The 23667-nt window shown below is 36.7% G+C and overlaps 2 protein-coding genes and 1 long non-coding RNA gene across 4 annotated transcripts; 1 reads left to right on the plus strand and 2 right to left on the minus strand.

Moving 5' to 3' along the window:
- Positions 1–1800: 1800 nt before the first annotated feature.
- On the minus strand, positions 1801–8646 carry ilvbl (ilvB (bacterial acetolactate synthase)-like). Its single transcript, XM_037774500.1, has 14 exons — positions 8542–8646; positions 7433–7634; positions 6960–7087; positions 6625–6875; positions 6132–6231; positions 5887–5984; positions 5530–5666; positions 5125–5259; positions 4821–4935; positions 4514–4683; positions 3683–3753; positions 3518–3589; positions 3196–3301; positions 1801–3078 (listed from the first exon to the last, which is right to left on the minus strand). The coding sequence occupies exons 1-14, from the start codon at positions 8644–8646 to the stop codon at positions 2900–2902; spliced, it is 1869 nt and encodes a 622-aa protein (XP_037630428.1). The 3' UTR covers positions 1801–2899.
- On the plus strand, positions 5780–20964 carry LOC119490957. The gene is made up of 5 exons (XR_005207514.1): positions 5780–5791; positions 9474–9513; positions 14620–14728; positions 16723–16807; positions 20829–20964. It is a non-coding gene; the product is annotated as an uncharacterized LOC119490957 (long non-coding RNA).
- On the minus strand, positions 13796–22063 carry glb1l2 (galactosidase beta 1 like 2). 2 transcript variants are annotated; one of them, XM_037774502.1, is made up of 19 exons: positions 21956–22063; positions 20888–21073; positions 20585–20653; positions 20061–20156; positions 19878–19986; positions 19698–19790; positions 19528–19609; positions 19278–19342; positions 18952–19036; positions 18665–18802; positions 18465–18545; positions 17805–17911; positions 17194–17340; positions 17038–17109; positions 15803–15881; positions 15384–15471; positions 14894–15008; positions 14594–14710; positions 13796–14470 (listed from the first exon to the last, which is right to left on the minus strand). In XM_037774502.1, exons 2-19 carry the CDS (start codon positions 21049–21051, stop codon positions 14360–14362), a joined length of 1818 nt encoding a protein of 605 aa, XP_037630430.1. In that variant the 5' UTR covers positions 21052–21073; positions 21956–22063; the 3' UTR covers positions 13796–14359. The 2 variants fall into 2 exon arrangements, with proteins under 2 accessions (XP_037630430.1, XP_037630429.1); XM_037774501.1 differs by lacking the exon at positions 21956–22063 and having other exon boundaries at positions 20888–21088.
- Between the last annotated feature and the right edge of the window lie 1604 nt (positions 22064–23667).

Below are 23667 nucleotides of genomic sequence, written 5' to 3' on the forward strand. Positions count from 1 at the left end.
TGTTTTCTGCTGTTACTATGTATACTGTCATTTTTAAATAATAATAATGAAAAAAAACCTACAAACTACATAGATCCCATCCTGAAACTTGCTCTCATTTATTCTGGTCCTGTAAATTTACATGTGAATTGTGGAAAGATGTCAATAATTGTATCCTTGTTAACATTTTCTCAGATTTTGCACTGTACTATAGAAATATTATATTTGGTTGCTATGATTACAGTGACAAAGACAGTAATGCATTTTTTCTTATTAATTTAATTTAAATTCTCGCAAAGTTCCACATTCAAAAGTGTAAATTTACCCCAAAAAAAGCCTAATTTCTTTGTATTTATGAAAGAAATGGATCTATATCCGTCAACAATTTCTTCCTCACGAAACAAAAAAGCAATGGAAACAATGAATGTATGCAATATCTTTAAAGTTTTTAAGTGAAATTATTGTCATACTCTTGCGTGGTCTTTTTTTATGTTATGTAGATTTTGTTTAATTTCTGTTGTCCTTTTATGTTTGGCACAGCTCTTTGTTTATGTTTTCGCTATGCTTATTCTGTATATAAATGTTTTTAATGTTTTCTGCTGTTACTATGTATACTGCCATTTTGAAAAAATGGTTGTTTCCTCTATTAAATTGAGCATATTATTGCAGCCTTTTGCAGACAGTGGCATGTCACTTTTTTTCTTTAGTAGCATCATTCAGAAATTTGTGTAATCAAAAGTATTCAGAAATCAACCAATCTGTCTTTGTGTTCAAGGCGTCATGATTAGACAATTAATATGTGCAAAAAAAAAAAAATAGTCATAACTTTCTGCAAGGTCTAATATATGCTCATTTTTACTTCTGTATTTAAAAGCAAGAGCTTTCATAATTGAGAATACAATTTACAAAATTTTGATTTTTAAACACTGTTGTAGTTAAGATGGCATTGACACACCCAGCAGCAGACATTTCCCCAGATTACCTGTTTTCCCCTAATACATATGTTTTTCTCTTTCCCATAAGGTATGCTAAACAGGAACACGTCAGTATATAGGTTACTTCATGAAAACTACTACTAGTCTGCCATCTCCTGTTTAAAATGAAAACTGCATTTTTTAAAGTATTGAGGCCAAAAGTTATAGCCCCTCAACAAAAACACAAATTTGCTATTTAAATCCTTCAGTGTTTTGTCGGAAGTATACTAGGTTGCACGTTTCGCCAAATATTAAAAAAATAATTAAATACAAATATGCTTAGGCTCTTGTGTCAAGTTGATAACAGGAATATGCAACATATGGTACCACTTTGAACCACTCTGCTAGTGGTACATCTAGCAGAGTTAGACCATAACAAATCAAGCTGAAGAGATTTCTATGGACCCCACAAATGAGACTACTGTAATTGAGTACTAACAGTTAATTAGTACATAAAATATTTACCCTGAGAATGTGGGCCCCTTGCACCTTGGGTACAGTACAGGTGCATGTGGCCTGAGTACTCTATATGCTTTGTAGTGTTTCCAAAAATACAGGGCACATGCCTAATTAGAGATGCCATAAAGCAGAAGTCCTACCTCATTACTATGTACAAGTGGATCGATTAACATTAATAGACGGTCCAAACTTCATAAAATATACACAGACCTCCATGTTGCAGCTCTTGCCAGATGAAGTTCAAGTTGTAAGGAATTTTAGCAATATCAAATAAAGCTGTAATGTTTATTTTGCACAGAATCTGAGGCGTGTGAAGGTCTAATTTTCTTTAATCTAAACACAGATAACTCAGTTATGTAACAAAAGTATTCAAAAGCCCACTCATTACTCACTTTCTTTTTTCAATTTATTTGAGAATGAACATTGTATGATCAAAAGTTTGACATAGCTCCCTCCAAAGTACCCAATACAACAGCAATATATATTGGAGTGAGATGATCCACACGTGTTCACCTGGTGATTAAATAAGTTATAATTATAGTGCAATACATAGTGTATAGGCATATTTGAAATCATAGCCCACATCAATGCAAGTTAGTATTAAATATCATTCAACTACATAACCAAATCAGCAGACACATTTTCAATCTACACACATCAATGTATTCAAAGACACAATCAAACATTAAAAGGCATACCATTTTTTCAATCATCAACATTCAAAAAAATATTTTCCATTTAAAACATTTTTATCCCAAATCATCAACCGATAAGAATATTACAGCTGTTAAGTTTCATGTCTCCTCATAAAAAGGCTCCATGTTCATTTGATAACAGGAGAAAAGGCATACTGGTCGCATTTGATAACTTAAACCAATGCTCTCTCTCACCAATGATTTTCACTCACTGGTTTATTTGCAAGAAAGTTTTAATAGGCTGTTTAAAGGTCAAAAATCTAACCCCGAGCTCCTGAAGAGGTGCAATCCCTTAACAAAGGAAGATTTTCTTACTTTTCCCTCTTTCCCTTCTTAAAATGCAGCAATTATCTTAAATAGCACAACATGAACCTGAAAGTTGCATGACACAACAGAAGATTTAGTTTCTAGGCTGGCAGATCTGGAGCTGTAGTATTTCACTTAAGTAGAACGTAAAAGTAATTAACAGAAACTGCAAGTTTATAAACAGTCACCCTTTGATATTGAAATATCAGTCATGACTCTGGTGTTTGCAGATGTTTTACTGGTATGATTTTTGACTACTCTGATGAGGAAAGTAAGTGATGTTGTAGCTGACAGTCCATGAACTCTTATAGGGAGATCAACAAACTGTAAAGTAATTTCCTCTTACCAAAGTGAAGTATGGCTTTAAGGGCACAAAGGATTAGCATAGGTCTGGTCAGGGCTGTATATTCCTCCTCTCTGAAACCCTTCATAGAGCCTCATAGTAAAGTCTATGAAGAGCCAAAGGTAAAGGAAACCACAGCTGCTCTATACAGAGATAGAGCCCTCTCTAAAGTTGGTCTTCCCTATCAGAACATTGAGAAGCGTAGCCTTGCCCTCCCGGGTCTCCCTCTGAGCCTGTGTGATGATGTCGCTCAGCCTGTCCTCATCCTCACATCCTATAAGGTAGCCCTTACCACCGTAACCATCTGCCACTATATGATAATCTGCAAAAAGGAGAAGAAAACATAATTTCCAGTTAGTAGTTGCCCAGTTATCATACATAAATATAACTTAATTGTGCTATCACAGCAGTCACACAACATCCTATGCAGAACATATACCTGAAAATGCAAGGCCACACGCCACGTTGCTGCCAAGTATGGGAACCTGCTCTCTGGATATCTGACTCCAACATGCATCATTTCCCACCACAGCTAAAACTGGTGTCTGAGGGAAAAAAGAGAAAAATGTGGATTGGCACAAGAGAAAAAATGTAACTGCCGACTGCACTTGATTGACATCTACCTCGCTCTCCTGTTTCACCTATTCTTATTAGTATGTTGATACTGATACTGGCACGTCCGTCATATTTGCAATATTCATTCTAGTATTACGTATTTGTTATGGATAGTTGCTTACACGTGTATAATGTGAATATATTACCTTGTGTCTCGTGAATGTGTCAAACTCTGCAACACTGTATCCTAAGGAGCCATCACCATACACTATCCACACCTGAAAAGCACACAAGGTAGCATTTCATTCATACAATGTGAACATTGATCAATAGATGATCAGAGAAATGTCTGAATAAATATTATACTGTACCTCAGATTCAGGCCGGCACAGTTTTGCTCCCAAGGCAAATCCTCCTCCAACTCCCAGGGTCCCAAAGGCTCCTGTAGGGACAAAGAGCAGTAAAGTTTAATCACTATGACTGCAAAGGAAGCATGATTAAACTCAGGATACATTTCTGTAATACGGAGAAAACATGACTTCTGATTATTGGCTAGCTCTGATTTTGGCTTTCATAAATTAACTTCACTTGACAACAACAATATTTTGTACTGTGCACTTCACTTTGTGTGCCGACAAAAAAAAAGCGACAAATCAGCTGATGAAGAAATACACATTTGGGCAATGCAGACTAGCTAATCAAGTTGCCCACTACTGTCTTGGCCACTTATACTATGCCAACTGTGTGTCCTTCCTGCATGTCTGAATGAAAATGCCCACTTCCTACCTTTTGTTTCTATTTGTAATTGCATTTTGTCAGACCACTGTCTTCTCTTACCCTACTATTTACCTCCTGTCTAATCGCTGCTTTGGTTTACTGTATAATAGTGCTTCCATTTCATTTGCTCAGGGTCAACTCACCAGCTCAGACACGCTCTGTGTCTGTAAGTTCACCAGTGTGCCGGCATGCTTCATTAAACTCACACCACTACAGCCAACTTCTGAACTGCACTCGAATGATTTCTCCAACACAACAAACAACTGAATTCAACAAATCAGTTGACTTGATTCTTGTTGTTTCATTTTCATATTGTTGATAATTAGAAAAGCCCTCTCGTCTCACATTTACAGGACCAAACATCCATTGTTTTAATCACAACAGTCCTTCATAAACAAATTGTTGTTTGGTTTATGAGATCTCACCTGGATCTAGCCATCGCATAGGTCCTCTTGGTCTCATTATGTAAGCGGCACTTCCAACAAAATCACCCCCATCGGCAACAATGATGCTGTCCTCTGCCATCAACTCATCCACACGGTGGAGGACTTTCAAAGGATTCAAGTGGCGGTCGGTCTTCTCATCAGCTTTAGCCCTGGAATAAAAAAAAATACTCTAGTTAATGTGATGAAGACATGATTTTTTTAGTTACGGAGTTATAGTTGCATTAACAACAAGGATTAACAGATGGTTTTACAACACATGCTGACCGGGATCATCACCTCTGCTTACCTGTTTGCATTTTCTTTGGTCATATCTCCTGCTTTGAGGCTCTGAGGCCATTCCTCTGGACAGCGATGGCCCTTCAGGCCTTTGGAAAGCCGCGCTATGAATGAACCAGCATCACCTAAAATAAAGCAATTTACATTTTATCATTGTAATCACAAATGATATAACGTGTTCAGTGTAGAAATTGGAGTTTTTTTTTAGTTTTTTTTTTTATATGGCACATTCTTCACTAATGACCAGAGATCTAAAATGACATGTTGTTACTTTGATTATGATCATGAGTCATGACGGCAGCTTGTGAACATACCCTGAATTGCTATAGTTGGTTTCCAGAACATATCTGAGTTTTTCAGCAGCTGCGTTTTGTCTCTGTTGACAGCGATGATCTTACTGCGTCTGTTCAGAACTCTGCCATAGCTCAGCCGGAAGTCACACACAGTGCCTGCAAACGCAACACAATGTTCAACATTTCTATTGGAATTATGTATAGCCTGAGGCTATACTGACTACTAATACAGTTCAACCTCCAACAGTGTTTCAACAAACATTAAGCAACTTCCAGAGTTGGTTTAAGTAACAAGGAACAGCTGTTATCTTATGTGAACTAGTTATCTTCTGTGTTTGATTATTAAGTAATCCATTGTCACAAAGTTATGTTATTGCTATGTTAACATACAAGATTTAAACTGTAAGACTGTAATGTATGCCTGACCTATTAAGAGCACCAAGTCGGCCTCCTTCAGAGCATCTCGCCTGTTCTGTCTGATGTGGATGGGGCTGTCTCTACCCAGCATGCCACGGGACATGCCCCCAAGGAAGCAGGGGATGCCCAGGTCCTCCAATGCCTTCCTATAGAGCAGGAAAACATTTTTACCCAGATGAGCAGAGCTAAGTAAAATCAAGAAAACTTCAATGCTTTTCAAATTCTTACAGAAAAACTAATGAAAGCCACAGAGCACTTTCTAGTATCAACAGTGAGCAACCAAATAGTAAACAATGCCAGAAAAACAGTAAGACACAGGAGAGAAATGTAGAGAAAGAGGGGGGGACGTATCACATTGTCCTTTACCTGATGTCATCAGCCGGCGTTGGGGGTAGTGTTGCTTGGCTACCCAGCAGAATAACCGGTTTCTTGGCTCGACTCACCAGCTCTATACACTTTTGTACCTGATTTGTATTGAAAGAAAAAAAACAGAAAAACATTTAAAACTCTGGCTGAGTCATGTCAATCCGGTCCACAGTGAGAGGGACTGACTCTGTATCAGCAAGAACCTATAAGTAACATCAAGCCTTTACTACTAAGAGCAGTCTTACCTGATCGTCTGTGGCTTGTGGGATGTCAACAGGAAGCGGAGACACATCTCTCGTCTCCCAGGCTCCAGCAAAGAGGTTCATGAGGTGGTTATTGAGGTACCTTACAAGAAATTAGACCATCACGGGAAATCATTTTATATGTATTATTGCATTTTTGCCTTTATGACAGTTGAGAGTGACATAAATCATGGGGAGAGAGGAAAACACAAAACTTCAAGGTTGTATAAAAGATCCAGGTCACACTTGCACCAAAGTTTACAAGGTATGTATTCCAGACATTTAGGCTCCCAGGAAACCAGAAATTTATGTCTAACAATGTAACAATGCTCATATCAATGCACATATAAAAGTGCTAATTTTAGTCATGCATACAGCTCTCTTCACAATTTATAAGTGTCATTTTATATTTATCTGGAGTCAACAGTCTTATTTTGTGTATTTTACATACACTAATGGTACTTTGCAGTGTATACAAGACATGCTGATAACATACCATGAGACAATTTTTCCCATCAGGCCTTTGGGAGGGTTCTTAACTCCAAACTCTTTGGACACAAGATGGTATGGATAGAGCGTGTCGATGGGGAACTCTATGAAAACAGGACCAGGAGTTCCCGACTGGGCGATGGCCAGGGCTTTCCTGACAGTAGGCACGATCTCCCTGATGGTCCTGATGGAGGCACAGAACTTACACAGCGGCTTGAAGAGAGACATCTGGTCGATATCCTGCAGCGCTCCTCTGCCCTGTCACACAAACACAGTTGATGGAGAGGTTAGACACTGAGGTTGAGAAGATGAGGTGTAACACATTTAATAAGACCGTCATACCTGAAGTAGTGTACCAGCAGCTCCTCCCATGAGCAGCAATGGAGATTCAGCCATCTGAGCGTTCTTCACTGCTGTCACTGTGTTTGTGAGGCCCGGGCCAGCAGTCACTGCTGCTACACCAACAGTGCCTGGTGGGTTGACAATCAAGATGGTTATCAACCAGCCCCAAAAAAAACACACACTCATGACTGGCATAAGGAACAAACTAGACACTGAGACAGTTCAATCTAAACTTATTACTATACTAGATTGGCAAAAATGCTGGAACACTGAAATATAATGCATTATCAATGCTGTTAGTTACACACCTGTGTTTGACAAGTCAAAACTACTGCAGCGAGAACACCCTTTATCAAGACACACCTCACCGAGGCAAACGGCACACCCAATTCCATTATTTTGCATAACTGCCGGTAACAGAGAGCTCAAATAAGACTGATACATCGGTCTAATCTTGTAACATAAATCTGCACCTGAGAGTCTCGCCACAGCATCAGCAGCGAAGACAGCGGTGGCCTCGTGTCTTGTGTCCACAATGCGAATTCCCAACTTCTCGCAAGCCACCAGGATAGGTGAGATGTGTCCACCGACAAGTGTGAAAACGTACTTGACCCCGTGGGCGCGGAGCACCTCTGCCACGCTCTCGCCACCGTGTCGCGGGCTCTTCGTCTCCGTCTGGAGTAAGTCAGAGGACAGAATAAAAAGTTAAGTCAGAGAAGAGAATATTCAGATACTGTTACTTCACCGATTTAACAGATTGTAAAACCCCATGAGGCAAATTTGTGACATTACACATAAAAAAAGATTGATTAGTGCAGCTTTAATGCTACTTTATGTTATTCTATTCATCCCAAACAGATGATTTATTAATGTCATTTTAACCCTAATCAGTCACTCTCAAAGATGTGGCACTTAAACATGCAAATTATTGAAACCTATATGACGTATCTAACTGATGAATAGAGCACTCTATATACAGTCTGTACATGTTTAGTGTTTGAATGTAATAAGCCTTACAAACGTGCATATGAGATATAAATATTTGGCTAATATATTTATAGCCCAATATCACATTTGGGATATTGGGCTATAAAAATTAAATTAACTTGACTTGATTTAACAGAATAATCAATTATGTAACCCAGAAAAAAAGCTCTGTTAGAGATTATATATATATATATATATATAAAAGAAGCAGTCAGTGTGAGCTGATAACCCCTCTAAGGGTCACATGTCATCCACCTCATCACACCACTGGTCTCTCATATTTCACAACAACCACACATTGTTCCCTGTTCTTGCAGAGGTTAAGTATCTCTGGTCTTTGTGCAATCCCACTGACAATCTGGGTTGTTGAGATAGCCTTTGTGCTAGAAAAACCACAAGGTCGGTCAAAGTTTACATGAATAGAGGCCATCTTACCTTTCACCTGTGACAGCAGCCTATACAGAATACAGGTGACTTTATAATGCAGGTGTAGTATGCTATGACTGATCTATGCACAATGATGCTTTAAGCTAAAAATGCATGCAGGGGAAAAGGAATAGAAAAGCATGGAGTTTATAAATTGTGAAAAGCTTACCTTGTGAAACAACTGGTAGAGTAAGCCAAGTTTGTAGACAGCAAACACAAGCACACCCACAGCAATGGCAGCAGAGCATCCAATAACAGCTTCAAATGACTCCATGTCAGGATGCAGAAGCAAAACCTTTATTTATAAAAACTCAACTTAGCTAAACTAAATGTTTAAAACTGGTCCAGCTCTGCAGCTCAGCTCGGCTAGGCTAAGCAGACCTAAGGTTACTGCAGGAGCTGCTCTTAACAACCACTATACTATACTCACATTTTAACTGTATCACTACATTCACTGCTAAATTAGCTCATATTAAGTTAAGACAATAATGTAGTTAAGGGCATGTATTCAGCTCTTCTGTAAGTTGAAATGAACCGAGGTCTCTTCCTGCAGTAGCTGTGCAGACACAGGAACTAGAGCGGATGTGTTTACAAGTCAAGCCAGATGGAGATACATGACGAACTTCCGGCTATTATTTTCAAAATAAACTCATACGTAATCACATTCTACGGAAGTGGTTTTGTCCCATGATGCTTTGAGGGGCTAGCAAATTAGCATTGGTTAGCATACAACTGCTGTTTACAATACAAGATGCTACACTGACAGGTGGATTTTCCTTTTAGCCCTGTGCTTTATTTATATTTATATTTACATTATTCAATATCTTTTTTTTTTAATTTGTTTTTATACTTTATGTGTTCAAAATAATCCTTAAAAATACTCTTAAATAATTAAACTGAATTTTGTGTATCTGTCATGTTGTTATTGCTTATGGCCAATCATTGCCATACACTGCCTTACTGCAGCGATTTCAAGTAACTACACTTCTGTGTACGTTTTATTTTGAAATGATTTACCGGAAGTTTGGGTGTGCTATAATTTCTGCATTGATGCTAATGTTACTAATGTATCAGTTCCCTGTGGTCACCACGAGAGGGCAGCAAACACTTAGAGGTAGACTCAGGAACTGATAATGCTGAGGTATGAGACGTTTATATGTTAATAATAGTATCTGTATTTCTAATGTATATAAATATTAAGCCTTGCATCATGTATTGTTAATAAAGTGTACATTTTCCAGAAAGTATATGTTAACATGGCTGCAAACTTTTTTTAAAAAAATAATAAAAAGTCTGAAAAAAATGTCCGGACATAAAAGTCTGAGAAATGTCCAGAAGCAAATGTCTGAAAAAAAGTATGAAAGATGTCTGAAAAAAATTCTGAAAAATGTTATGTAAAAAAACAGAAACAAAAGTCTGAAAAATGTTATGTAAATAAAAAAAGTCTAAAAAATGTCCAAAAGCAAAAGTCTGAAAAATGTCTGAAAAAAAGTCTGTAAGATGTCTGAAAAATGTCTGGACACAAAAGTCTGAAAAATTTCTGAAAAGTCTGAAAAATGTATAAAAAAAAAAGTCTTAAAAATATTCGAAAAAAAAAGTCTGAAAAAAAAGTCTGAAAAATGTCCAGAAGCAAAAGTCTGAAAAATATATATATAAAAAAAAAGTCTGAAAAATATTCGAAAAAAAAAAGTCTGAAAAAAAAGTCTGAAAAATATTCGAGAAAAAAAAGTCTGAAAAATGTCTGAAAAGTCTGAAAAATATATATATAAAAAAAAAAAGTCTTCAAAATAATCGAAAAAAAAAAGTCTGAAAAATATTCGGAGAAAAAAGTCTGAAAAATGTCCAGAAGCAAAAGTCTGAAAAATGTCTGAAAAGTCTGAAAAATATATATAAAAAAAAAGTCTGAAAAATATTCGAAAAAAACAAGTCTGAAAAAAAAGTCTTAAAAATATTCGGACAAAAAAGTCTGAAAAATATTCGGAAAAAAAAGTCTGAAAAATATTCGAAAAAAAAGTCTGAAAAAAAAGTCTGAAAAATGTCCAGAAGCAAAAGTCTGAAAAATGTCTGAAAAGTCTGAAAAATATATTAAAAAAAAAAAGTCTGAAAAATATTCGAAAAAAAAAGTCTGAAAAATATTCGGAGAAAAAAGTCTGAAAAATATTCGAAAAAAAAAGTCTGAAAAATATTCGAAAAAAAACAAGTCTGAAAAAAAAGTCTTAAAAATATTCGGAGAAAAAAGTCTGAAAAATATTCGGAAAATAAAGTCTGAAAAATGTCCAGAAGCAAAAGTCTGAAAAATGTCCAGAAGCAAAAGTCTGAAAAATGTCTGAAAAGTCTGAAAAATATATTTAAAAAAAAAGTCTGAAAAATATTCGGAAAAAAAAGTCTGAAAAATGTCCAGAAGCAAAAGTCTGAAAAATGTCTGAAAAGTCTGAAAAATATATATAAAAAAAAAGTCTGAAAAATATTCAAAAAAAACAAGTCTGAAAAATATTCGGAGAAAAAAGTCTGAAAAATATTCGAAAAAAAAGTCTGAAAAAAAAGTCTGAAAAATGTCCAGAAGCAAAAGTCTGAAAAATGTCTGAAAAGTCTGAAAAATATATTAAAAAAAAAAAGTCTGAAAAAAAAGTCTGAAAAATGTCCAGAAGCAAAAGTCTGAAAAATGTCTGAAAAGTCTGAAAAATATATTAAAAAAAAAAAGTCTGAAAAATATTCGGAGAAAAAAGTCTGAAAAATGTCCAGAAGCAAAAGTCTGAAAAATGTCTGAAAAGTCTGAAAAATATATTAAAAAAAAAAAGTCTGAAAAATATTCGGAGAAAAAAGTCTGAAAAATGTCCAGAAGCAAAAGTCTGAAAAATGTCTGAAAAGTCTAAAAAATATTCGAAAAAAAAAAGTCTGAAAAAAAAGTCTGAAAAATATTCGAAAAAAAAGTCTGAAAAATGTCTTGACACAAAAGTCTGAAAAATGTCTGAAAAGTCTGAAAAATATATATAAAAAAAAAAGTCTGAAAAATATTTGAAAAAAAAGTCTGAAAAATATTCGAAAAAAAAAGTCTGAAAAATATTCGGAAAAAAAAGTCTGAAAAATGTCCAGAAGCAAAAGTCTGAAAAATGTCTGAAAAGTCTGGAAAATATATAAGAAAAAAAAGTCTGAAAAATGTCTTGACACAAAAGTCTGAAAAATGTCTGAAAAGTCTGAAAAATATATATAAAAAAAAAAGTCTGAAAAATATTTGAAAAAAAAGTCTGAAAAATATTCGAAAAAAAAAGTCTGAAAAATATTCGGAAAAAAAAGTCTGAAAAATGTCCAGAAGCAAAAGTCTGAAAAATGTCTGAAAAGTCTGGAAAATATATAAGAAAAAAAAGTCTGAAAAATGTCTTGACACAAAAGTCTGAAAAATGTCTGAAAAGTCTGAAAAATATATAAGAATAAAAAAAGTCTGAAAAATGTCAAAAAAAAGTCTGAAAAAAAAGTCTGAAAAATATTCGAGAAAAAAAAGTCTGAAAAAATGTCCGTAAAACAATGTCTGAAAAAAAGTCTGAAAAAAGTCTGAAAAAAATGTCTAAAAAAAAAGTTTGAAAAATGTTGGAAAATAAAGTCTAAACAATGACTTTTCGAATTTAATATTGCAGTTCTACACAGTGACCACTAGAGGGGAGTAAACACACTTAAATACACAGGTCATCTCTTTGCTTTGTACAACCAGCAAGCATTTTGTTTTGACTTTAGCTTTAGATTGAACAGCATGACTAAGACCCATCCAACCAGCAGGTGTTCTGCCTGATCCAAACATGAAAGAAAATACATTATATGACATTATCAAGCCCATTTTTATTTTTTTCTGTTCCATCAAACCATACACCTGATTTGTTGAATTTAATGCACTATACTCATTTTTAACAATGTGTTCTGCACTATATTCACTTTTTTTAATAGTCGTGTATCACAGCTGTTACCCTGCACTATATTCAGTTTTAACACTTTTCTTCATCTCCTTGTATTTTTATATCTGGTATATTTTTTTGTACTTTGTACTACTAACTTTTTTTACTAACATATTTTGCACTATGGAACTATGATGCTGGAAACTTCCTTCTGGATCAATAAAGTTTCTATCTAGCTATCTATCTATCTATCTAGAGGGCAGTAAACACACTTAAATACACAGGTCATCTCTTTGCTTTGTACAACCTGCAAGCATTTCTGGTTGCTGCTTTAGATTAAACAGCACCAACCAGCAGGTGTTCTGTCTGATCCATACATAAAAAAAATACATTATATGACATTATCAAGCCCATTTTTATTTTTTTCTGTACCATCAAACCATACACCTGATTTGTAAAGTAATCTCGCGAGATTACACGAGAGAGACTGTAGAGAGGGTTCTCTGCGCATGCGCAGCACCATCGCTTCAGAGACAGGTGAGAGAATGACGGCAGAGATCAACAAACAGAGAAGATTACAATTTATGCCACAACGTTAACGTTAAGTTAAGTCAATATTTGAAAGGTATAATGTCATTTTATATGACTAAAACCCATGGTGCCAATATGCTAGTTAAATAACCCTAAATAATAAATAAAGCTAATTAAAGGTCAGTTTGCGCTTTTGTTAAGTTGCTAGTGTAATTTCCAGGAAGCCTCAGTTTTTCATCTGCAACACCAGCCTGCTAATATAGCTCTTAATTTGCCAGAGTGAGTGAGTTTCTTCATAGGGACCTGTTAGCCTCTACTGTAGGATAACTTCCCATAGGAAGCTGAACTTGGCCTTGCTAGTGTGATGGGTTCTCTGGGGCAGCTCTGCTAATTGGCCCGAGCACCGACAGCGTCGGGCCAGCGAAGGCCCTATTGAAACTGAAGGGATTATTCTTTTTCATGAAAATTAATCGCCTTTTTGTCGGCCTTAACATGCTCAAAAAGTTGTTAAACTTGCCACACTTATCAGACGGGGTGAAACATTTGATATTTTAAGGGACTCGGGTTTGGGTGTTTCAAAATGGTTCGCTAGCGCCACATAGAAAATTGGAAAAATTGAGCCCCTCTCTCCGGTTTCACCTACATGTATGAAATTTGGCCGAGAGATGTAACATGTGGAGACGCACAAAAACGCCTCTTGGAGGTATGCCCAAAACTCAACAGGAAGTCAGCCATTTTTAATTTAATATGCAATTTTCGCCCATTTTTAGCGTTTTACAGGCCGTGTACTTTAACAAACTCCTCCTACAGATTTGATCAGATCGACTTGAAATTTGGTCAGGACCATCTTAAGACCTTGAGGATGAAAAATTATTCAAATAGTGAGTTTTCACTGAACGACCTGACCGTGGCGTGGTGGCCATTTTGAGCCATTTGCCACGAAACAGGAAGTTGTTGTAACTTCACTGTACATAGTTCGATCTGCCCCAAATTTCTCAGGTATGATGAGGGTCCAGTCCTGAGGACATTTACATGTCAATATAGACTCATAGCCCCGCCCTAAGATATTGGCCACGCCCCCTTTCATAACTCATGAACCGTTTGTCATAGAGTCTTGTGGCAGGCGTCATCAAAGTTCCGGTTTCATCGTGCCTGGCCGCGTAAATCGTCATCCAGCCAGTATCCCCGACACGCGACAGGTGCGAGGGCCTGTTCATCGCTGCTCGCAGCTTTAATTTGGACTATTTCTTTTGTTTGAGCTGGTAAAAATGTCATTGAGCGGCTGGTGATAATTTGGCTGTCTTTTTTTGCTCCATTTTGGCGGTTGCCCCCAATGAAATGTGAAATGATCCATTACTATGACTCAGCTCCTCTCCTCCTGCAGTTAGAATAAGTATGATTTGCTGCTACTCCATAGTCTGTTTTTTTATTCGGTTGTTACTGATTAGTAACAATTAAGTGATTGTACTTACATGAGATGTTGGTGTTTTATTGTGGCTCTCATGTCATGACAGTATGGCATATACAGTTATGTGTGTGTGCATAAACGTGTGTTGATGCTGTATGTTATTTTCAAAGCAGTGTGCAAAAGGGGAGTTTGTAAACATCAATTGTCCTTCCATGATCAGGATTTTCAGCAAACAGTATTTTGTCATCTGCTTTTTGTTCCTCGAAAACAATAATCTGAAAGAGAACATAAAAAAAATACCTAAACAATCTGCCACAAATCATCTAGAAAAAAAAAATAGAAAGCAGAAGTGATCTTCATGTACTATATATCATTCATATACACGGATAAGGATATACCTGATTTTCTCCTCTTCTGAGCAAAGGTCCTGGGAGATAAAGGAAAAGCTGGGGACCAATGAACCAATGGCGTCCAAGGTTGTGTCCATTGATGAACACGGCTCCTTTACCCCAACCCTGTGGATGGATGCACTGGTATGATCAATGTCAACTTGTTTGTTTTCCAAACTGTAATTAAAATCCAAATTAAACATGCATGCAAAATACTGTATTATCAATTATAGATAATTCTGAAAGACAAGAAATAGATCAATATAAGAAATTTCCATATAATTTTAAAAAAATTAAAAGATGACTTACAGGGAGTCTGATGAAGGTGTCTCTGGGGGGACCATCCACATACAGTCTGGCCTGGAAAAATCCTGGAGTGGAGGGCGACTTGAAGTCAGACTTCCACTGACCTGAACTCATTAATCTGAAACAAGATCAAACATTTATATGAAACACTCACTGTGATCATGTGAATTATGAGCCAAGAAGGATTCGGCAAAACATAACTTGAGTTCTGCAGTACAATTATTTTTAGCGCATGAACTATTTGCGTGCAATGTGTGGGCATATACTGTAATGTAAATAAAGGCAGTAGTCATATACCCACACCACTAGACACCAAATATGCATGTTAAATTAGCAATACCTGTTTGTAACTATGAAGGGTGATTTATTAGCAGATTAAGTATTTAAGGGTAAATATGCCCTTTAATTTACGACCAGCAAATGTCTCTTTGCGTCCATGAAGAGGCATAGTAGTCATTTTCACAGAATAAAAAATGACATTCAGTAAACCAACCTTTTCATGAAGCCTGGCTTCATATCCAAACAGAAGATGGTAAATCCTCTCAGAGGGGTGTGATTCAACAGAATGTCTCCCACAATACCTGTAATACAATATGAGGTTTCATGATGGGCTACAAAACAGAGAAAAGGTCAGTAATTTTACACAGTGGCAGTCATTTGACTTAACTGATTTCATTTTTCAGTGTCCAAGCAACTTTATCTGAACTGTTCTGATCGGCTTGAACAATGTTAAAATTAATGTTACGAATGATTTGATTCAGATCTGTTCTAATATGAACAGTTCAGGTTTGAAATATATGTGAGCGAAGCACAATGGGTATTCATAAACTCAGATGACTGAGCTGGTGTAAAAGTAATAAATCGTTCTATGGCAGGCACAGCACAAGACACTAATGTTTGAAGGCAGAATACCTTTACGCTGTTCATCCAGAGCTTTCCCATAATTCACTCTTCCACAGTTCTCCACAAGCAAGCTCAAGGTCATCTCTCCCTTCAGCGCACAAAACAGGAGCGTGATATTTCAATATTTTTCTGCTTATATGAATATTTAATGTATACAGCTTCCCAGAATCACATTTCGTCGTAAGAAAGATAGATGTATTTTATTAATCCCAAATTGGGAAATTATTGTGTTTCACTGCATTGTTCAGGAACAGTAAATACACAGTAAATATAACTATCAACGCTAGAGATAAATATCTATAGAATACACAATATAAAGAATATATTAGAATACACTATAAATATATGAAACTACTACAACTAACAGGAAATATAAGCATAAAATAACATACTATATACATTAGCAAAGTGTGCAAGTTTTTTGTTTTTAAATAAAAATTAAATGAAGTAGTATAACGATGTGCAAATTCAACATGTGCTAGGTTATTGAAGGATTAAAACAGAATGGAGTATGAATAAGACAGAAACTATAAAGCTGAGACTTCTTTGTTAGACAGAAGTGATGTAGAGCGTTATTGCTTTGAAAAGTTCCTCTAAATCCTGTTTGAGCACAATTAGATGCTGCAAAATTGGAATCTGCTGGATAATTCAGAAGCCCTCTGAAAAAATGTATAGCATATATTTAAATATATCCATCTGGCTATATAATTAGCCATTGTTTACAACATTTGCAAAATATTATGCTGCCAACATTGCTGCATGTTTTGCTGAATTAAACATAATCCTGCAGATACAATTTCTAAAAAGCATTTTTCAATTATGAATAAGAAATCTGTCAATAATGTTAGTGGATATTGTACCATCTTGCTATCCTTAATGGATGGAAACACAGTAATTTTATTATTTTTTCTCTTTTTATGCTTGCCCAGGGGAATAAAGTACTCGCTTGTACTTTGACGCCATCTCAGAAAAATGCTTGGGAGCAGTTGGATACCTTTGATTACTGTGTAACAGGTATGGACAGTGACCAAAGACAACTATATTGTGTTCTACATCCATTCACTCCAAATACAAAGGTTAAGGCTTGTCATAAAAATATTTCTGGGATGCTTCTGACATATGGGCCCTTGTACTTTCTGTAATTAGCCCTTACCCTAAGTCCGAGTATAATAGGAGCTAAGGACAACAGCTATAGGGAAGATGACATGTACAGCTAAGAACAGCCACAAAAAAACAGTCAGTACCTGTCCATGAGGGAGTGCCAGCTCCTGAGTCTTGTAGTCCAAACAACCAACACATTGTCTGTCCACGAAAATCTGGAGAACATAAAAAGAAAAATATGTTTTGAGACTATATTATGCATATATTGTATATATGTATGTCTGTCTGCGTATTCTCACCAGTGCTCTATCTCTGATGTTGTTCCTGGAGTTGAGGGTTCCTCCACTGTTGATGGTGGTTTCATACAGTGTGTATCCATACGACTGACCAGCGTTAGTGTTGACAGGGAGATCCTCCATGTTCACCGGCCTCTCTGACCTGTACGGCTGGATGAATAGTCAAACATCCCAACGTATTATTAGATAAAAGAATCTGGCAGAACACCGTAAACATTGATCTGTCAGGACAATGAAGTGTAATCTGTATCTGCGTAGATTTACAGTTAGGACAAGATGAATACCATCACTGCTGGGGTTAGGAAGCATGCTTGACACTGCAACACACTTGGAATAAAAGAGCCTACCAAACAGCATATGAAAGTTACTTAAAAAAAAAATGGTGTGTTGACACCTTGATGCATGACCAGGTGTGAGACATCTCTCTTGAGCATGAGCAGCATATTGCTAAATCTCTATGATCTGTCTATCTGTGAAGCTCACCACATCTTACATTTTGCTCGCATCCCAGCAGGACCCCTTTATATAGCTGACGGTATGGATAAAACATTTTCCATTATATATATATATATCAACTGTCACACCAGACAGGTTCTTTGTCGCGGGTAGCTTACCTTGTCGGTGAAGTGCAGGCTGTCCCACAGTGACAGGTGCTGCTGGATGGTAACAGGGTCGTATGCTCTCCTCTCCTGAGGAGAGGGCACTTCAGGAAGAGGCTCAGCTGGAACACGAGTTGCCAAAACATACTGTAGTTTCACATGGAATTTGCAATGCAATCAATGTCATGGATGCTTAAAGGAACAGTGTGTAGGATTTGGCAGTATCTAGCAGTGAGGTTGCAGATTATAACCAACTGAAGCCTCTCCTGTGTGCCAAGCGTGTAGAAGAACTACGGTGGCAGATGTGAAAACGTGAACGGTCCCATCTAGAGACAGTTTTTGTACGAGTAGCATAGGTCATTTGGAGCAGAGTTCGAAAGTGAGTGGTGAAGCAAGAGAGAGAGCGGCAGCGAGTATCGTTATTGACTTCGGCTCAAACAGGAAAAGTTAACAGTGTTTGGTATGTCCGCTTTGGGCTACTGGCGGGCTCCGTAGAAAGGGGACCCGCTTCCTATGTAGATAAAAACGGCTCATTCTAAGGTAACGAAAACACGTTAAAAAACAATTCTTATTTTCAGGTGATTATACACTAAAGAAATATTACTTATTAATATTATATTCGATTTCTGCCAGTAGATCCCCCTAAATGTTACACAGTCTTTAAAAAGACATTACCATGGTACTGGCTGAATAAATTCCTCAAGAGTTGATATTTTGGGGTGCAATCTCCAGCCTCAGATAGCGGAGCATCGTAATCTGCAATGAAAATGTTTACAAAAACAGTAAGAAGCAACACATTTGTTGATGGGAATCATATTAATGAACAAAATAATCATGTTTTTTGGTCTCTGAGCTCTAAGATAACTCCCACTAACCATAACTGGTGACTTGAGGTTTGTAGGTGCCAAGGTCCATCGCTCCATTCATGAAGCCAAAGCTGGTTCCCCCATGAAACATGTACAGATTAATGGAGACACCTCTCTCCAGGATCTCTGACACAACAGCTAGCATATCTGTAAACCAAGTAATAGTAAATGATGGGATTATACACAAAGTGGGCCAAAGAGCAATATGCAGCAACGAATGAAATGCAGATTGATGCTGAAAAGGAGCAGCAGAAATGTTCATTGTAAAAAATGAAGGTTGAAAAGTGTTTCCATACCCTCCGCATGGAACACATGGTGATGTTCTCCCCAGACGTCAAACCACCCAGACCAGTACTCCATCACCATTAGAGGTTTCTCAGGCTACACAAAACACAAAACACACCTGTATTAATACATAACTTACTGTCTACTGTAATTTAAGAGCCATAGCAAGGTTTTAATGAGAAATAAAATGTAACATTTTCCTTTTGGGCTTTTAGCCAATGCTCTTACACAATACTACGGTATATGCAGAAGTAGAAATAAATTATATTTTACTTTTACAAGTAATCAGTAGTGAGTGCAAAAACCATATTGCCAAAGATACCCATTAATCACCTACCTGCATGTTAGCTAAGTGCTGGATAGCTCCGAACGACAGCCTCTGAAGGTTTATTGTCTTTAGAACTGAAATTAACAAGTTTTAGTCAAACTAAGTCAAACAATGAAAAGTAAATAGCAATCACAATAAATTATATCCTCAAAAATAATACACTTTAATAAATGTTTTAGGCATTTGACTTTTTTTTGGCAAACTACTACAACTAAATTTGCCAATTTGATTTGACTCGAGGGTTAGTTATTTTCATTACCTCCCTCCATCCCTGCATATCTCAAGCCCTCCCAGTTGTCTGAAGTCAGCAAGAGCTCCTTGATCCCTCTGGACTGGAGACACTACAGGAGAAGAAATATGATATATTGAATAACGTACATTACAGATTTAAATAAAAAAAGAAACCTTGCAATACATTAGTAAACTCACATTCTGTATAAATGGCATGTATCTCTCATCTTTGGCATATGATCCATACTCGTTCTCCACTTGAACTGCAATGATTGGGCCTCCCTCTTCAAACTGAGAAGGCAAACACATGTTGATCTCACTGAAATCTCCAATTGTTCTTTCAGGAAATATCATAACTAAACTTTGAGTTTGACTTACCATCAGAGGTTTGATAACAGAGACAAGCTTGTCAAAGTAGAGGTTGACGGCATCTACAAATCCAGGATAAGTTGTCCTCAACTGCATGCCTTTATCTTGTAACAGCCAGCTGAAAGAAACACAACTTCTTGGCATACTGCTAATACATGGCAATCATTTAAAGAAATGGGCAGATGGTGTTACCTAGGCAACCCGCCCAAGTCCCATTCAGCGCAGATGTAAGGTCCAGGACGCAGGATCACCCACAGACCCATCTCTGCTGCTAAACTGACATAGGCTCTGAGAATGGAAGAGACACCTTCTGCTTCATTTAAAAAAAAATAACCATTCTGCATGTCTTTTTGGAATATTTACCTATATATCTACAAAAAGGAAGAAACAGTCAACGTCACATGTATTTATAGAGCACATTTAAAAACAACCAACGTCAACCAAAGTGCTTTACTAAGAGATTAAATAAAACACATGAATGATCAAATAAAAACGCAGACATAAATAAGAGAATATAGGTAAATTAATAAAAGCATATAAAGCATCTTGATAAATTCATAACACAACAGTATTGCACAAACAACAAATGCAAAACAAAAAGAGATGGGTCTTTAGACGGATTTTAAAAAAGGGGAGGGGATCAATTTGATTGGCAAACTATTCCAGTTTAGGGCCAACATCTGAAAATGCTCGATAACAGAACATAAAAGCCTTACTTAAGGTCCAACTGATCCTGGAAGTTAAATATTCCTCTCTCAGGCTCATGCAGATTCCATGGCACATATCTGAAAAAGCACAAAAACAATACTTTGTAGCTTATAAGCAATAGCGCGTTCCCGAGTGGCTCGTAAAAATCCTGATATTTCCTTTGTTTCTATTTCATTTTAAGGTAAACTGTCTCTTAAGCCATTTCATATAAACACATTTGATTTATTCTGATCTGTGTTTGACCTTCTCCAGTAACAGAATAGTGACAATCCTGTGAAATGCGGCACAGTCAAGTTGCAGTGGGAGCCTACGTGGTGAGAGTATTGAGGCCACAGGCCTTCATCTTCAGCAGCCGGTCCTCCCAGTAGGCTCTGGGGACACGAAAGTAATGGATGGAGCCCCCCAGGATGCGGAAGGGCTCTCCCTCCAGAGTGAACTGAGACGAGTTGGCCCTCAGACCCTCCACACGGCTCATTCTTCTCACTTCAGGGTGATGTCTGCTGGGGAAAAACTGTTAGATAAAATATCATGGAAAAGGCCCATCTCCTGAAGCAGGTCATACAGTACGTGTTGGATAATAGAATTCAAAGGTGTGTTACTGAAATAAAACCTTACAAACAGGCTACTTAAATGATGCATCTGATATATTATACATAGTATGAACATGAATGGCACAAAATACGTTTAATTTTTATTAGGGTTGTCAAAGTTAATGCGATAACACGTTTGTCTTAACGCCACTAATTTCGGTCTTCGGCTCAGTTATAAAGCTAGGGTGAAGGTGATAAAGACGGCATCATTGGAAATTAGAAAACCTAAAGAATCCATTGTCATACTAGCTTGTTGCGAAGAAGGCCAAATAACGCTCCAAACTTAGGCAAAATTTTGGCGAGGAAAAACTGTCATGGCCATTTTCAAAGGGATCCCTTGACCTCTGACCTCAAGATATGTGAATGAAAATGGGTTCCATGGGTACCGACGATTCTCTCCTTTACAGACATGCCCACTTTATGATAATCACAAACAGTTCCGGGCAAGTCAAGTCAGCACACTGACACACTGACAGCTGTTGTTGCCTATGATTTGATCATATTATTAATGCTAAATACAGTGCCTGTGAGGGTTTCTAGACAATATTTGTCATTGTTTTGTGTTGTTATTGATTTCCAATAATAAATATATACATACATTTGCATAAAGAAAGCATATATGCCGACTCCCATGTTGATAAAAGCATTAAATACTTGACAAATCTCCCTTTAAGGTACATTTTAAACAGATAAAAAATGTGCGACAGTCATGCGATTAATCGCGATTCATTATTTTAATAGATTGACAGCACTAATTTTTAAATGAGCACAATGAAAATAAAACCTTACCATTAACCTGAAGGTCCCAAATGTAGAATAACAGAAAATCCCAATTACATCAAAAACATTGCTGTATCTTGAAGCTGAGCTTGCCTGGGAGCATTTGAAGGGAGGATGGTGCTGGGAGGCCTCAAACACTGTGGATAAGGGAAACTATTGTTGTTTCAGAACAAAAAATATAATAGTGCTCTGTCTCTCTCTCTCTCTCTCTCTCTCTCTCTCTCTCTATCTCAGTCAGAGAAGGGAGGCATTACATTGTACACAGTAATGTTGGCCTCATGATATAGTTTACATAAAGAATGTACTGATGCCCTATAGTGGTTCTAAATATAATCACAGCTTAACAAATAAGGTACTGTGTACCACTGTGGTCACAAGTTAGTGTGTAATAGCATGAATATGTGTTATGTGTGTCATGTTATTCATCTTTTCTTCCCCATTTAGGATATACAGTAGTTGGGGTGTTTATTTTCCCTGAGAGCACATCAACATTTTATGGTTATTGATAAGATGAAAAGTCAAAACTATAGAACAAAGAGCACCACAACACATTACAAAACAAAAAGACTAAGGGCTCCTTATACTACATTGTCTGATATATCTACTTAAATAAATAGACAAACTATTGCATACAATGTTGTCAAGGGAGAGCTGTCAAACAACTTTCCATATTATAATACATCTCGTAGCTAGTTTTGAAAATTGTAGGCCTACATGTTTATGACATTTGTTTTCCACAGAGAAATATTTAATAATGTCACAGCTTACACAAAAATGCTCTTTGCAAATACAGTATAAAGCTGAATAAACCCTTGGTTTTGGGAGTTGTTTTAGTGCTCTCAACATTATGTTTTTGACACTGTTGCTGACATTGTTATCTCCTTTAGCAGATTGTACACCAGGGATTTGGGGATCATGAGTTGAAAGAAGACATAAAATAAAAAGAATGGATGCGAGGAGGGAGGATTTTATGCACCGATCAAAAAGGTAAGAATAGGACATACAAGACTAAATTAGGCCTCATTAGAAAGCATCCAGGGAACGATGATGGCAGGAGACTGTCGGGCATATTGCCTTCTTTTTATTTGCCCAAATATGCAAAACAAAGACAGTCACTAAAAAGTAGCTTAAAAATATGAATGTAAAAACAACATTCCCTTTCAACTTTGGCATGTAATACTCAAACCAATTACTCAATTATCAAAGTAGTTGGCGATTAATTTAAGAGTTGACAACTAATCGATTAATTGTTGCAGCTCTAATGACATACATAAGAAGAATTTAAGGAGATCATGTTTGGTAGTTTGTTGGAAACAACCACATTTCTTTTATTATTTAAAGGTTCCATATTGTAAAAAGTGAGATTTTCAGGTCTTTTATATTATACAGCAGGTTTAAGTGCTTTATAAACACTGTTAAACTATCAAAGCTCAATACACACAGCCCGTATTCAGAAATTGCACGTTTGAAACAAGCCGTTAGGATTTCTGTCCATTTGTGATGTCACAAATATACAATATTTAGATCATTACACGGTTTTAAACGTAAACATTCTAAATGTGTCCCAGTTTATTTCCTGTTGCAGTGTTTTTGAATAACATCAGCTGACAGGAAGTAAACATGGACCCAAACTGTTGCTTAGCAACGCAATTCAATTCAGACAGAGGGTTAATACAAGTATATTCAGGCTGACAGTACGAAAAAAATAATGTTTTATTTGA

This window comes from Sebastes umbrosus, chromosome 7 (assembly GCF_015220745.1).
Source record: "Sebastes umbrosus isolate fSebUmb1 chromosome 7, fSebUmb1.pri, whole genome shotgun sequence".
In the NCBI taxonomy this organism is placed as follows: Eukaryota; Metazoa; Chordata; class Actinopteri; order Perciformes; family Sebastidae; genus Sebastes; species Sebastes umbrosus.